The following is a 16,412-nucleotide window of genomic DNA, read 5'->3' as shown; positions in this document are numbered from 1 at the left end:
TGACTTAAATCTTTAATGATTGGATCCATGGTATATTCATTTCCGTAATTCCATCACCTACCAGACTGGCTGGATCATAGTCTTTATTGTAAAACAACTGTTGGAAAGACCTAGGTTCAATTTCTAGTTCTACCAATTATGATTTAGAAAATAGTGGCTAACTCACTTCTTTATGAACTTTAGTGTTTTCATCTGTAAAATGGAGATAAAAATAGCTATCAGGAGATTAAATTAGGGTCCCTATACAGTGCTTGGAACATAATGCAACTCAATAAATAAGTATTTGTCATAACATCATAAAGTAGGCAGGAATTCAATTACCAACACATGGGTTACTATTCTACCCACACCTGGAGCCTAATGAAGCCAGGCCATCCCAGTGGTTGCCTCCTGACATATCACTTCTACTTGGAGTTTTTGAATGAGATTTTACATGTCTTCTGGTTCTTGCCAAAACCGTTCTGTTCCACATAAATAAATTAGCCTGGTCAGGAGTGGCTTCCTTGAGGGTTTTTGAGACTGATGGTGAATGAACTCAACATTTTAAGAATAAACATGCAGAATTTTCTGAGGCTGTGTTGATACAAGTTAGTTCAACTAGCCACATAGAACTGCTGGACAGAAAATTAGATCAAACTCATAGCAGCTAGCCAGGCCTTTGCTAAGATTTAAGAAAATCTGATCATGTCTATACAGCTAAGGATATTAATGAATGAGCTCTTGTCATTGGGATGGTGCTTGAGAAATGGATCATATTTATGTCTCTTTAACTCAGCATTTGACCATGCTCTAAAAATCCATTATGAAGAAAAAATTTGTTGGATTAATTGGCCATATGACTCCAGTCTGAGTCTGTGTGAGTTCTATGTCAATCCACAGATAATAGTCTCCTAGTCATTTGGAAAAAATCAAATATCTTAACCAGAAGAGCAAATAGAATCTAGGGCCACTTTTTCTAAGATTTTTTTTATAAGATTTTAAATTATTCCTTATTTTCTCAAGAAATTCAAGAGTTTTGCGATTTAGCTAGTATACTTAGAAATTATTTTAAGAAAACTTGATAATAAGAAATCTCAGCTAAGACTTTATTCCAAGAGATTTTTTTTTCATCCTGAATTTCTAGATTGAAACAACTGGCTATTCACAATGCTCCCAAATACTGCTGGCTAACTTCTTTCTTGGTGCTTTCCAATTTATCAAAATTATTATAACTGTTTATTTGTTTGTCTTTCTCATTAGGCTAAAGGCTTCTCAAAGGCAAAAGAAAATATCATTCTTTTTTGTATCACCAGCAGTTAGCAATGTTATCTAGCACCTAGTAGATATTACAACTAATTGAATGGATAAATCAGTGGCTATTCATTAAGCAGAAACATAAAGGATCTCTTATATTTTAATTGCAAGATTCTTTTTCCTACTTAAAGTATACTTCAACACATATAGTTTTTAGAAAACTCATATCTTTAATAAATTAAGTTAAAAATTTAGATGTATATAAATTATTAAAATATAAAGTCCTGTTACCTGGCAAAGCACAGCAATGGCTATGAATTATAAATCTAAGAGGTTGGAATTTAACTGCTATATTATTTTCTAGATTGGTCACATTCACAGAAGGTGTCAGTTCACCTGATTCAATAGGAGAAGGAAAATATTTATAGTACAACTTCCTCTCAATTGCAAATACATTCCAATTATGTGTCATATTTTTCTTAAACAGTAAAAGGACTTGTTTTTTTCTTAGTAGATGGAGGTATTTTCATCAGAACTCAACTTCTGACCTTCCCTTTCTGAGATCAGATACTGTAAAGGATACTAACAAATTCATAAAGAATTACTAACTACCAAAGTTGAAATCTTATGAATACTCATTTCAAAAACTACATTGAAAGCTATTAAAGTTGCCTCCCACCTGAAAGAGAGACAATCTCTTTTTTAGTCAAATAAATATGATTTTAAAAGAATGCTGGCTGTGGTCATGATATGAAATATGGCCTTTCATATTCATAATGTATCCTCCATTTATCTTGGGTATACCAGGAAATGATAATGTAATTTCATTTTGGGCAATGAAGAAAAAAAATAATCCTTGTCTGTATAACTTTCTTATAGCAATGATGACAATAATGACAACAACAACAACACCAAGAAACTCTTATAACAAGATATTAGATGAGATTATCTTGCACAATTAGCCATGTCTGTCCGACAGATTTCTTTCTTTGTAAAGGAAATTGTGCAGAGCATTTTATTTCAAGTTTCAAAGAGAAAAAAGAAAATTGCAATTTTTGCCACAAAAAGACAGGTGGCGTAAGCATGCAACATTTTTTTAAAAAAAAATATATAAGGCGATTATTTTCTCTCCGGTTCTTTGAAAAAGCTCGCTTGTGCTCGGGTTCGTGGCTGAGCCTGGTGACGTCAGTGTGGCAGTGCGGAGTCAGGCGCGGCGGCTCCCTATAAGCGGAGGAGCTGTCCGGGGTGCTGAAACGGCCCGAGACGCTTTCCTGGCGAACCGCGAGGAACATGCTGTGGACCTTCTCTGCCATATAAGAAAAGAGGTAAGACTGCTTTTCTCTTTGATTTACTGGAAAGTTCTAAATTACATGTTCTTCCCTTAATTCCTAGCAGAGAAGAAAAACAACATTTTGAAAGCTTATATTGATAGAATAACTGAATAGCAACCTGCTGCTCATCAGCCAAGTAAGGATGCTACATATGTGTGTATATGTAATTTAGTCTACGATTTATACTACTTGATGTTGAATATTTATCAATGAGAATGTTATTTAGATAGCCATAAACAAGAAGAGTGAAAAAGCCAAGGATTTTAGTGTCAATATACATATTAATGTGAAGTTAACCAAGCTTGATACCTTGTTTCTTTCCATAATATATTGTTTCTTTCTCTAAGAACCAGATACAAAGCCAGGGGTATAATTTATATGCTTAATATTCTTAACAGTAGGTTTCCAAGGACTCAATGGCTGTTAAAGGTATAGAGATGGCAAATTTTGAAACTAGTTTTTTTTTCTTTGATATTTACCTTACAAGAGCTCTAAATTAACTAACCATAAAAAATTATTCTCTGAACTGATATATTTGAAAGGGTTTACATTATCATCTCCTAATTTTAGTCCTAGGAAAGTAGCTTAGAATGATCCTAAATTCAGGCATCATCCTTTTTCCAGGGTAAAATATTATCTTGAGTTATAGGTTGGATGTGACCATGAATTACAGAGAAATGATAATGTTGAATATATGATGAAATATTCTTAACTGTATGTTATTGTTGTTATTATTATGCTTTGATGGAAAGAGCTGATACAATATTTTGCTAAAGATTTTGACTTGGACAAGTATTTCTTTTTTTCTATTTCTGAACTAGTTGAATTGCTCAAATTGCTCCACCTGCATGTGTCAATGCTCTAGTCTGATTTCAATAGGAAGGACATTTTAACTTGAGAGGTTTTCATAATCACTATCAAGGAAGAAATAATGTTCCAATTATTTAGATTTTAGAAAATTCAATTTTAAATCAAACCCTATAAAGAGTATTAGAGCTGTTGAAAACATCTTTACTTCTTCAAAGCGCTGCCACCTGGGAAATGAATCCTTTGAGTAAGACTCAAAGACATTAACTATGTTGTGCAAACTGCTCCTGAGTAGATGAAGAGATAACCAAAGGATAGCACATGTTAGGCTGTGGTTTAAAAAACTGCAATGAAGTACTGTGCTTCAACTCTACAGCAAAGCCCATCTCCAAAATAGTGATTTTAAAGACAAGTACATAACCCATATGTTAAAAATATTTCAAAATAGTGCTTTCAAAGAAAATAAGCTTATTGGTCTTTAAGATTATTATTTCAAATGCCAATGTTGAAAATTGATTACCAAAGCTAAATTAATTCTGGAATAATGTGAAGAATGTATAATGTACTTTCATTTAAACCTAAGAATTTTATGAATAAAGTTACTTATAGTAAACTTCTATTCATAGTAAATATTTTGGAAGTATTCTTTAAAATGCCTTTAGAGGTTTTTCTTTCAGTAAATTAAATAGTTTGGTAAATGGGAATCATTTTAATAAATACATGTATCTATGCTAAAAATGTTACTATAACTACAATTATTTTGGAGCTTTAATAACCGAAAACATTATCTAATCACTAATATGATCTAGTGAACAATTATATTTTCTACAGTTGATATCTAAGCTAATAGAAAATTGTACATATGTAACTTAGCTTATTCATCACACAACCATGATCCCATAAAGATATTATGAACTTCTGTAACTTCTTTTACATTCATTTTATTTATAACAAAATTCCAAGTATTAAAATAGTTTTTTAATTGTTAGTTTCATTGTTTATATTTGGCATTGTTAGTAATGCCAAATATAAAACATGGCATTACTAACAATGCCAAATATAAAACATGTAAAAAACAAATCCTCTTGCTAGTTCATATGTGAGATTTTAAGGCATTGGAGAAAAAAATGAATGAAGATTTTTAAGTAGGAAGAGTTGAACACATCATCTGTGTTTATCTAAATTGGGAGTCACATAGTGGTTATTTTAAGATTTTTCTAACAGTATGAGTCATTTAAGATTTCACAGGTCCATACCAAAATAGACACAGACATAAGACAAACTGAATCTGAACACTCACAAGTTCAGAAATAGACTAGTTAAAAAAACTTATTTTCTCTGTGTAGCATCTGTTATTATTTACTATACACTCTTGAAGATTGATGAAAAGTATAACCACAATTGCATTTTGCAAGACAGTCATAATAAAATTATTAGAAGAAATATAGGGCACAGAGATTTTAAAACAGTTTATTATTTTGGCATATTTACACAGAAAGAAACTTCATTGGTTTAGCTAATAGCTGAGATCCGAGAAGACCCATGTTCTGGAGGTTATTAATTGATAGTTGGATTGGTGTCAGCTTGAGAACAAATTGTTTCTGAAAAATATATGTGAATAAAACTCCCTTCTGAGATAATTCAGTATGATTGACACTATATACTGTATCACTCACAGATTACGATTATGTCACTACTGCTGTGTTTCAACAACAAAATTAGATGGACAACTGAGAAATAAACCACACGCTTTTTGACAAAACCTTAAGGATGTAATCGTGTGTATGTTTGTGTGTATATATGTGTGTGTGTACATGTATGTTTTGAATTAAGCCAAAAAATCATTTTACTAATGATTTCAATAGGAATGCTATGAAAGAGAACTAAAACATATTGGAAAGTCTTTTCTCCTTTATTAAAAAGAAAGAACATATACTAAAATTCAAAGTACATATTTTTTAAATGACAAAATAAAATTTGAGAAATCTCATATCAGTGTTTTTGTTATTGTTTTAATCAAAAGATTGCTATGCAATTTTAATGTAAATGAGTAAAAATGTTGCTAAAGATTCCTGTGGTTAGCTTGTGGGAATCATATAGGCAATAATCATGGATTTTAAAAAAGAGTTATCCTAAATTTAATGTGACATAATCTCTGCTATGTTTTTTGTCCCTCAATGGTCAATTATTTCTTTTGCTATAATGCATTCTAGTCTGTTTCATTTGTGATAACTCATGTTTTTTTTTTTTTTTTATCCTTTAAGGAAATCTTTCAAACATGGCAGAAGCTAAGACCCACTGGCTTGGAGCAGCCCTATCTCTTATCCCTTTAATTTTCCTCATCTCTGGGGCTGAAGCAGCTTCATTTCAGCGAAACCAGCTGCTGCACAAAGAACCAGATCTCAGATTGGAAAGTGTCCAAAAGTTTCCCAATCCTGAAATGATTAGGGCTTTGGAGTACATAGAAAAGCTCCGACAACAAGCTCATAAGGAGGAAAGCAGCCCAGACTATAATCCCTACCAAGGTGTCTCTGTTACTCTTCAGCAAAAAGAAAATGGTGATGAAAGTTACTTGCCAGAAATTTCAAGGGATTCACTGAGTGAAGAGGAATGGATGAGGATGGTAATTGAAGCTTTGAGACTGGCTGAAAATGAGGCCCAGTCTGCACCAAAAGAAAACAAGCCCTATGCCTTGAATTCAGAAAAGAACTTTCAAATGGACATGAGTGATGATTATGAAACACAACAGTGGCCACAGAGAAAACTCAAGAACATGCGATTCCTTCCTATGTATGAAGAGAATTCCAGGGACAACCCCTTTAAACGCACAAATGAAATAGTGGAGGAACAATATACCCCTCAAAGTCTGGCTACACTGGAATCTGTCTTCCAAGAGCTGGGGAAGCTGAAAGTACCAAACAACCAGAAGCGTGAGAAAGTTGATGAGGAGCAGAAACTTTACACAGATGATGAAGATGATGTCTACAAGGCCAATAACATTGCCTATGAAGACGTGGTTGGGGGAGAAGACTGGAACCCAGTAGAGGAGAAAATAGAGAGTCAAACCCAGGAAGAGGTGAGAGACAGCAAAGAGAAGATCGAAAAAAATGAACAACTCACTGATGAAATGAAACGTTCAGGGCAGCTTGACCTCCAGGACGAAGAACTCCAGAAAGAGAGTAAAGACCAACTTTCAGATGATGTCTCCAAAGCAATTGCCTATTTGAAAAGGTTAGTGAAAGCTGCAGGAAGTGGGAGGTCACTGAATGGGCAAAATGGGGAAAGGGGAACCAGGCTTTTTGAGAAGCCACTTGATTCTCAGTCTATTTATCAGCTGATAGAAATCTCAAAGAATTTCCAGATACCCCCTGAAGACTTAATTGAAATGCTCAAAAGTGGGGAGAAGCCAAGTGCATCAGTGGAACCGGAGCAGGAGCTTGAACTTCCTGTTGACCTAGACGACATCTCGGAGGCTGACTTAGACCATCCAGACCTGTTCCAAAATAAAGTGCTCTCCAAGAGTGGCTACCGCAAAACACCTGGTCGTGCTGGCACAGAGGATCTACCAGATGGACTCAGTGTTGAGGACATTGTAAATCTTTTAGGGATGGAGGGGGCAGCAAGTCAGAAACCTCCCTACTTTCCCAATCCATATAACCCAGAGAAGGCTCTGCCAAGGCTCCCCTATGGTCCTGGAAAACCTGGAGCAAACGAGCTTCCCAAAGCTTCCTGGATGCCAGATGTCGAAAACAAACAAATGGCATATGAAAACCTGAGTGACAAGGATCAAGAATTAGGAGAGTACTTGGCCAGGATGCTAGTTAAATACCCTGAGATCATCAATTCAAACCAGGTGAAGCGAGTTCCCAGTCAAGGCTCATCTGAAGATGACCTACAGGAAGAAGACCAAATGGAGAAAACCATCAAAGAGCCTTCGAATCAAGGCAGCTCTCAGGAGACTGACAAGCTGGCCCCAGTCAGCAAAAGGTTTCCTGTGGGGCCCCCGAAGAATGACGATATCCCAAACAGACAGTACTTGGATGAAGATCTGTTAATGAAAGTGCTGGAATACCTCAACCAAGAAAAAGCAGAGAAGGGAAAAGAGCACATTGCTAAGAGAGCAATGGAAAATATGTAAGCAGCTTTCATTAATCGCCCTACTTTCACTTCTCCCACCCCAAGCAAACCCCAGCATTTCTCTTTAGTGTGTTGACTTCTATCCTGTTAACACTGTAATATCTTTAAATGATGTACAGGCAGATGAATCCAGGTCACTGGGGAGTCTGCTTCACTTCCTCTGAGCTGTTCTCTTGTGTATGGATATGTGTAAATGTTATGACTCCTGGATAAAAAATTTATTATGTCCATTATTCAAGAAAGATATCTATGATAGTGTTTAATAGTGTATCTAATGGCTGTGGCATTGTTGATGCTCACATATGGTAAAGAGTGTCCTATAATTCTCTTGAGAGTTTTTAATATTTATTGAATTATTTTGTTACTGTCTGTAGTGTTTTGTGGAGTACTGGAGCAAAAAATAAAGCATTATAAATATATAGTTTTACTTATAAGGCCTTTTCTATTGTGTGTTTTATTGTTGATTAATAAATGTTATTTCTGGATAACTTTGGACTCTTCATTCTGGAAAACCAGAAACAAGGACGATGGAGCAAGCCAGAAGAGAAAATCATTGCCTTCCCCAACCAAGCAGGTAAGAAGTCATGATTTTTGAATATGTGCTCACGCTGTATGCTTGGAGAATGCAGCATCCTCTAACAGCCTACTGTTTATGCTTGCCCATGGTTTTTCTTATATATATGATTTAGAGAATAAGCCTTTTGGTGTAATATGTTTATCTTTCACTTTTGATTTATATAAATCAAAGAAACTTGTCTTTAATACCCATAGCTAGCAAAAACAGAAAGAAAAGAGAAAATGCTGTGTACAGGGCAATCAAAAATGAGTACACACTTGGAAGCAAGCTGCCTATTCCCAGGTCACCTTGGTCCCCAGGTGACAAGGCTGCTGCCTCTTTTGTATGGCGTGAAGGGGCCAAACAACCCCCAAACAGACTGCTGGGGAAGTGAATGGGCACAGTCACAGTGAAAACAAATCAGCTTTCTCTCCTGCACTAGTGAGCAGTGCATAATTATTACAATACATCTAACTTCAACCCAGTATCAGCACCCTAACACATCAACAGGGAATCAACAACTGCAGCAAGAAAATATGTACAGCAACGAAACAATAATGGTCATACACAAACAGAGAAATAAATAATAGCTATCACTTATTGAGTGCTTATTGTGCTCCAGGCTTTATACTAACCACTTCACCTACTTTACCTACTTTACCTACTTTGTTTTGTCCATACATCAGTGTCAAGTGTCTCTTTCCAACCCCCTCCCTTTTACATCAGAAAAAATAAAACAGAAAGGTGAAATAACTTTCCCAGAGTCACCCAGAATTATGAGTTGTCAAAATCTGTGTTCTTAACCCCTTCACTACATGGCCTCTCTGGGAAGTGCCCTTTCAGCAGGGGGATGGGACATTGGGGTTGAATGATAAGAGGCTCTTGGGATCTCAGTATGGGTCACCTCCAAGGGAGAACGTGTGTGTGTGTGTGCGTGTGTCTGTGCCTCATGAGCATGTGTCTTGGGGGCAGGACATGATTCCCAAACTGTCAGAAGGCAGTGGGAGGGCCTGGAGGTCTTGGGGCATACACTGTAGGTTTTCCTAATTTATAATTTTTTCTAGACTCTTTTCTGTCCAATTATCATACAATTACATGGAATTCTAGAATCTGTAAGTGGAAGGGACCTTAGAGGCGATGATCTCTACAGTGTTTCTAATACATGGACTTTCCTCTCAGATACTTTGAAGATAGGGAGTTTCTGCCTCACAATGTGGTACTCAGAATTAGACATTTTGGGGTGTCTGCTCTGCAGAAGGGGCTTTCTCACAGGTTATCACAGTTAACTGTCTCTATAGCTCTCTGAGATTGATGCTATTCGTATCTTTGGAAACACAGAGGGGTGAAATAAGCAGCTTTGTTTGTACGGCTGGCTAGTGGCAGAGTGGGACTTTAACCCATGACTGACCACAGCTCTTGAGGCTATGCCCTTCCATGTGGGTCTGATGCTTTCCCATGCATGGAGTCAGACATAAGGGGAGGCCCCAGAACAAATTGGGGGTCCTTTTGGTGGAGAGATCTAGGACATTTATGCGGTGTAAAGACTAGGGAGCATATTTATACACCATGCTTTATAGGTGTCCACACACACCTTCTGCCCACTGTATACTTTCTCCAATCTTTGTATCATGCAGTAAGTCACTCCTTGCATCCTAAGTCACTGTGTGATTATTTCCAAGGTAGCCTTAAGCAGAAATACAAACTTGGCACCTGCACCTCCACCCAGAAGAAACTTGCCTTCACCGTGATGTTTAAACATCCTCCTGAGAGGTTAGGCAATGACAGAAAGTTAACCAACACGACACAACTGATGAGGCTCTGGGCTGGGTTTTATACACAGACTAAGGGCATGCCACACCCTACACTCTTTTGGCTGCCCCATGCTGCTTTGTTCTCCGTTAAGCTTGAAATTGCAGGATTCTCTAACAGAGACTTTTCAAGCATCAGGATTGGCAGCGGGGGAGATATTTTAATTTGAAATATATAATCTCCCCCTAACCTCCTGCAGACATCAGTCAGCACACATCTTTGCCCTTTTGCTTTACCACCATATCCCCAGCTATTGACTCATCAGACTTATTTCTGATTCAAAGTGGTTTTTATTTTTCATAAGTACATCAGTATGTTGCTCCCAGGCATAAGAAATTAAGCTGTAAGTACCATTCAAGGATGTAGGTGACAAACTGCCCTCTCCCTGCCCAGAAGCCTCTTTCATTAGAAGTCAGGTGTAGCTCAAGCCCCCCAAGCAGACACCCACCCTCTGCAGGCTGACACTGGGAGGAGAAAGAAGCTGTCTGTGGAAAAACAAACACCACATGTATTCACTATTAAATTGGAACTAATGGATCAAGACTTATGTGCACATATGGCAATAACATTCATCAGAAATCCAGCAGGTGGGAGGGGGAGGAAGTGATGGATAAATTTACACCTAACATGTACAATGCACACTATCTGAGAGATGGGCACACTTCTTAGACTCAAGTGGCACAAAAGCAATTTATGTAACCAAAACATTTGCACCCCCATAATATTCTGAAATAATAATAAAAAAAGGAAACTGCTCACTAAACTGTCCTGTTGCAAGAGTCTGTGTCCCCATCAGCAGTAATCAGATGGGATCCTGCATGCTCTTGCAAGACCCCCCACCCACCAACTTTTCTTTCCCTTCATCTCTCACAGCCTCTCTCCCCTGCCCTGGGGACAATTAGGGCTACTCTGATTGTGTTCTTTATATGTAACAAGACTTTCAAGTCCTCCCTCTTCTCCCATGCTCAAACCTCCCTAAACCCTGTATATCACCATTCTGGAACACAACTCCTACTCCTTACCTTAGTGTGTAACCTTTTTCACTATGCCCTTTGATACTCAAGGTCAGTCAGAAGTAAAATACCCTGCACCCTTGACCCCTTCTATGAATATTCTCTTCCACTCCTTGCTCTGAGGGAAACCTACCCCTCCCTTCAGGTTTCTGCTTCCCCTGTAGCTCTCTCCTTTGCTCCTTTTTGCTGCTTATAGCACATTTTTATTCTTCCTTCCATAAAAATATCCAACATTGAATCTCTTGCCATCACCGTTACTCCTTGCTGTTGCACTCATCTACTGCCCCAGGTAGCTTCTCATTCATTAGGGGTAGTGGCTCCTGCTCACTGTTGCTCTTTCTATCACATTGCATCTGTCTTAACACGTGTTGATTTCAATATCCGTAAGCTGGTTTTTCCAGTCCCCTGGGCTCCACCGTCTACCAGCTCTTCACTTGCATGGTGATGCCCTTGATCTTTTCCTTACTAATAACTGCAACATACCCTAAATCTCAATTCCAAACATTTCACTATAACAGCCACTTTCTTTAGATCCAGTATACTTCCTTTGGTGCTGCAGTTTTAATAATCTCTATATCCACCAAAAAAAAAAAAAAAATGGAATCGATGCATCCTACCAATTTTCCACTCTCTCTCATCCCTTTTATTCTTCACCACCCACCTTGTCAAGCATAAATTTGATGGTGAGTCACTGTAATCACTCTGTTGTAAACATCTTAATTTTCTTCCATCTCTCATGTTCCATTGCTATCTCTTTCCTAAACAACAACTCTGGTTCAGTCCAATTCTCTACCCACTCTTACCTTCTCTCCTGCAACTGAATGCAGCAGGAGTAAGACACATACCGACACACACTGACTGATTTCACTACAAATTCATGATTACTGCCCTCAAGTGACCCATAACGTTGTCCTGTAATCCTCACATACCCTAATCCATTCACTCTCTCACTCCTTAGACAATAATGTCATACTTTTCTGCATGTCTGGAACTGTCCAACACTGCCACCACAATCCATGCTCTCAGGTGATTTTCTCACTCCTCTTTCACTGGAAAAAAGATGAAGCATCTCCCTGAGGAGATGGTCTATTGATCCCCATCTTAACTTTGACCCACCTACCTGCATCTGTAGTGATGCACTCTCTGTTTTCCTGTTTTTGTAGAGGACCAAGGGACTGGTGTGTGCTCCTGTCTGGTTAACTCTTCCACTTGTACACTCAGTCCTGCCCTCTCACTTACTTGAGACCCTTATTTCAGTGAGTCTTCCCTCTCTAGTGAACAGTTGCTATCAGGGTACAGATAGGCTGCTTGCTTTCATCTGCAAAACCAACCAAACAAGCAAAGAAAAGCCATCTCCAGACCCCACTTTGTCCTACATCTACTACCCCTTGTCTCTTCTTTCCCTTACAGAAAAGTTCCTTTAAAGAGTTGTGTGTACTTACCTAAATTGTCCCTTCCCAGTCTCAAATCCCTTTCCTTAAGGCTTTTGCTCCCACTTTCCACAGAAATGGCTCTTGTCAAGATAAACAATGACTCCATACTGACAAATCTGATGATCAATCAATTCGAAGCCCTTATCTTATTTGGCTTAGCAGCAGTAGCCAATCACATTTTCACCTTTAACCGCCTTCTTTGCTTGGTGTCCAGGCCACTGAATATGCCTGGTTTTCCCCTTCCTCAGTGGCTACTCTTTCTCAGCCTCCTTTGCTGTTCCTCTTTATCTCCCTGATCTTCAAACACTGGAGACAAGAGCCTAGACGTTGGAACCCTTCTCTTTTCTATCTACACTCATTCCTTAGGTGATCCCATCCAAGCCTCATGGTTTTTACCAACAACTATTGGCCAACAATTTTCAAATCTGTATGTCCAGGTTATAATGTTTCTGTGAACTCCAAATTCATAAATTCTACTGTCTAGATGACATCCCCTTGGATGTCCAATAGGTATCTCAAATGCAACATGGCCATAGAAGAATTCCTGATTTACCACTCATTGACAAAATTCAAGCTCCTCTCACAGATTTTTCTATTGCAGTTGTTCAGACCAAAACCCATGTTTGCTCCCTTATTTCATGACAGACTCCACTCTTTATCTTATTATCCATTCCTGGACTGGCATCAAGTTTTGTTGTCCCAACCCCCAAATATATCCACATTTCATTTTCTTACTACATTCACTGTTACCAACATGCTGCAAATCATGATCATCTCTCGCCTGGGTTACTGGAATATCTTTCTATTGGTTTGCTTCCACTCTTTCCTTTCACCATACTTTAAAAATGGCAACAGTGTGATTCAATTATAGCCTGGATCAGATGACACAGAGTGAGAGTCAAAGTTATTGCTGTGGTCTGCAATGGCCTACATGACCTAGATCTGGACTAATTTCCTGTTGCTCTGTTATACCCCCCTTTCCTGCAGCCCCGATCTCCTCACTGTTCTTGAAAATGCCAAGTGTATTCTCATCTTATGACTTTTGTATTTTCTCTTTCCTCTTTGAGAAATGCTACTTCGCTAAATAGCTACATGGTTCTCTCCCTTACCTCGTTCAAATCTTCGTCCATATGTTGACTTCTTGGTGCCACTCTTTTTAAAACTTCAACTCCTACACACCTTTCTTATCCCCTTTCCTTGCTTGACTTTTTTTTTCTCCTTAGTACTTATTAAATCTAACATTCTCAATTTCAATTTTATCTTATTTATCCCCTACTCTTCTACCACTAGATACAACATTCCTAAGGGTAGTTATTGTTTGTTTTATTCTTTGTTGTATTTCTAGCTCCTTAGATTAGTAGCTGGAACATAAGAAATGCATAGAAAATAGTTTTTGAGTGAATGAATGAATTGAGAATGAAAGAATGAGGATAGAAAAAGGAGAAAAAATAGGAAGAATAGAGATTAACTCTGAATCTAGAAGAGTGAAACTAAGTAAATCCTTGTTAAAAGAATAAAGAAACTTGATAATGATATAATTCTATTGTACAAATTATTTTATTTTATCAGTCTTATTATATTAATTATATCAAGTAACAATTTTGTTGCAATATATCAATATGGATTTGATAAGACTCATTTAAAATTTTCACAGAATAAAATTAATGGGGGCAATAAAGTTCTTGATCCAATTTCAATATCATTCTTTACCAAGTCTTCTGTCTTTGCCCAAAGGAAATGTAGCAGCAGCTTTGGAGGCACTTAGCAGGAATGGAATAGGTAGGAGCTATTAGCTTGTGAAAAGTGGGCCAAGCTATTTTTCAATTTAACTAATGCATTATCAGAAGGACCCAGGCCATGATTAGACAGTTCTCAAAGATGCCACAGTTTTCTAGCATTATAAAATTATAGTTATTTTGGTATTTTTATCAATATAGGTAAGAATTATAGTTATTTTTATCCATAGAAGAAAAAGATTGCTGTTATTACAATGCTATGGAGATTAGGCACATGCTGATAAAAGTTATGCCAGGCTGAATACATAGCTACTACGGCTAATGCTATTTATGCTGCCACTATTATTCCTGACAGTTGGAAGGCTGGGAAGCCCCATGGGCTTTGATCAGGAAACTTCTTAAGGGTGAAAAGAATGTGGGACTGAAAAGCCAGTGGCGTTTTCCTGGTGAGTTTAAGCCTTTTGATTTGGAACAAAGATGATAATTTGTCTGCAAATGTTCAGACAGTATCTACCTTCCAGATGGTTTATTATAGCAGCCATCAGCAATTTTTTTTTTTTCTGGAGGACCAAAGCCACATGTGTATTTATGGTTAATTTCCATATTATTTGCATATGCCTACATCCACTCTGTTTTTCATTCTCAGGACATTTTCATGGACAAAATGTATTGTTAATACCTTGAGGTTTATTATTTTATCAGACACTTTTTCCCCCTGGTGCCCTTTCATTAAATCATTATCATTGACGTGACTTCTGGACATCATAGAGGAACGGGGAGTATGGGGTGCAAGGATTAGGTAGAGAGCAGGCTGTAGCCATCTGTGCTGAGATGTGATGATGCAACAGCCATGTTGGTATTTCCTGCTGATCTAGTTCTTACATATATTGTAATGCGTTTGGATTTGATAAGACTTGTTTAAAATTTCCACAGAATAAAATAATGGGGGCAATAAAATTCTTGATCTAGATTTCAATATCATTCTTTACCAAGTCTTCCATTGTTGCCCAAAGGAAATGTAGCAGTAACTTTGGAGGCCTGTTGTACTCCTCTTTCCTTTATCTACTGTTAATATTTTAGTCATCCTAAATGCCTAAAGGCTCAGTGCATACCCTGATACCTCTGTTGATAGTGCACCTATTGCTCCTTTTCCTTGGCTTTCACAATCTTTATTTCTCTTCATCTTGCTATACAGCTAGCTGTGGCTAGCCATGCTGACCTGTCTGTCTCACCTGTTAAATTATAAACGTTTTGAAGTCAGGGACCCCTCTGAATATTCTTTTAGTATCCTCTACAATGCCCAACACTGCCTCTTTCATGTAGGCTGCTCAAAAGCTGTGTTGAATAAGTGAGCAAGTATTATTAAGATACCTTCCTCTTTGCTCTATGGTGCTTTATGGAGCCTGTGCATGCATCTTCTATAAACTCATCTCAATGTGATAGGTAAGAATGGAATACCCACTATGCACTCCACATAGTCATCTGAGGGGCTCTTTGACCTTGGTGCTTTCAGAACACCTGAAATTTCAGAGTGGTGCCATTCTTTAAAGAGTATCTAATTTCAATATTTGGCTTAATTTGAGTTTGAACTCTTTCCTAGATTCCCACACTGGCATTCTCCTTTAACTGGTAATTTTTCTAATGCTTAGGTCCAGAAACACTCAAGAGCTTGCTGTTTTGAAAATTAGGTTTACATATGTCTTACAGGGTTAGTTTGGGCAACTACCTAACAATTTAGTCTTTCTAATATTGATTGGCATGTCAATTCTTGTATCCTAGTTCAAAGAGCATTCAGATTTTAATTCCAGAAAGTTCTCTGACCTGATGCATTGGAACTTTTACTTGGAGAAGAGATTTTGGGGCTCACGAAAAGAGCAAGAGTAAAATCCTGGCTTTCCTACTTACTTGGACAGGCATTTAATCTACCTGGATATGAAGATGGGGATAATACTTACCTTTTAGGGCTGTTGTAAGAATTTGTTGACAGTGAATGTGGGGTAGCTTTACAGTGCCTTGGACAAAGTAGTTGCTAAAATATAAGATAAATTTGCCCAATGAATTAGCCAAGAACTACTACTAACCATTTGCAATGTGTAAATCCAAGTAAGTATTAGATATTCTGTAGAGAGAGAGCTATAAGGGATGCATATAATGTATTTCCACACAAATAGACTACTTCGTGAAAGCACCTTTGATCCATTTATAAACAGGATTATTTCTCATCTACAGCTATTTTGGGAAAGTGGTTTATAATGAAGCAACAAGTTCTGATTCCATCTGTCATGGGGTACAATTTAACTGGGGCCATTTCATGGGAATGGTAATGTTCAGAAGTCTGTGGGAGGTATGAACCAACA

At 37.6% G+C, this 16,412-nt stretch overlaps 1 protein-coding gene across 1 annotated transcript; it reads left to right on the top strand.

The window, feature by feature from the left end:
• The first annotated feature begins 2,406 nt into the window (after positions 1–2,406).
• Positions 2,407–7,929, top strand: SCG2 (secretogranin II). Its single transcript, XM_012761073.2, has 2 exons — positions 2,407–2,558; positions 5,636–7,929. Exon 2 carries the CDS (start codon positions 5,650–5,652, stop codon positions 7,507–7,509), a length of 1,860 nt encoding a protein of 619 aa, XP_012616527.2. The 5' UTR covers positions 2,407–2,558; positions 5,636–5,649; the 3' UTR covers positions 7,510–7,929.
• The last annotated feature ends 8,483 nt before the right edge of the window (positions 7,930–16,412 follow it).

This window comes from Microcebus murinus, chromosome 8, assembly GCF_040939455.1.
Source record: "Microcebus murinus isolate Inina chromosome 8, M.murinus_Inina_mat1.0, whole genome shotgun sequence".
NCBI lineage: Eukaryota > Metazoa > Chordata > Mammalia > Primates > Cheirogaleidae > Microcebus > Microcebus murinus.
The sequence above is the reverse complement of the archived record's forward strand: the minus strand, read 5'-3'. Positions and strand labels throughout refer to the sequence as shown.

Coding starts and splice junctions, on each gene's coding strand:
- SCG2 (XM_012761073.2), top strand. CDS start 5,650: ATGGCAGAAGCTAAGACCCACTGGCTTGGAGCAGCCCTATCTCTTATC.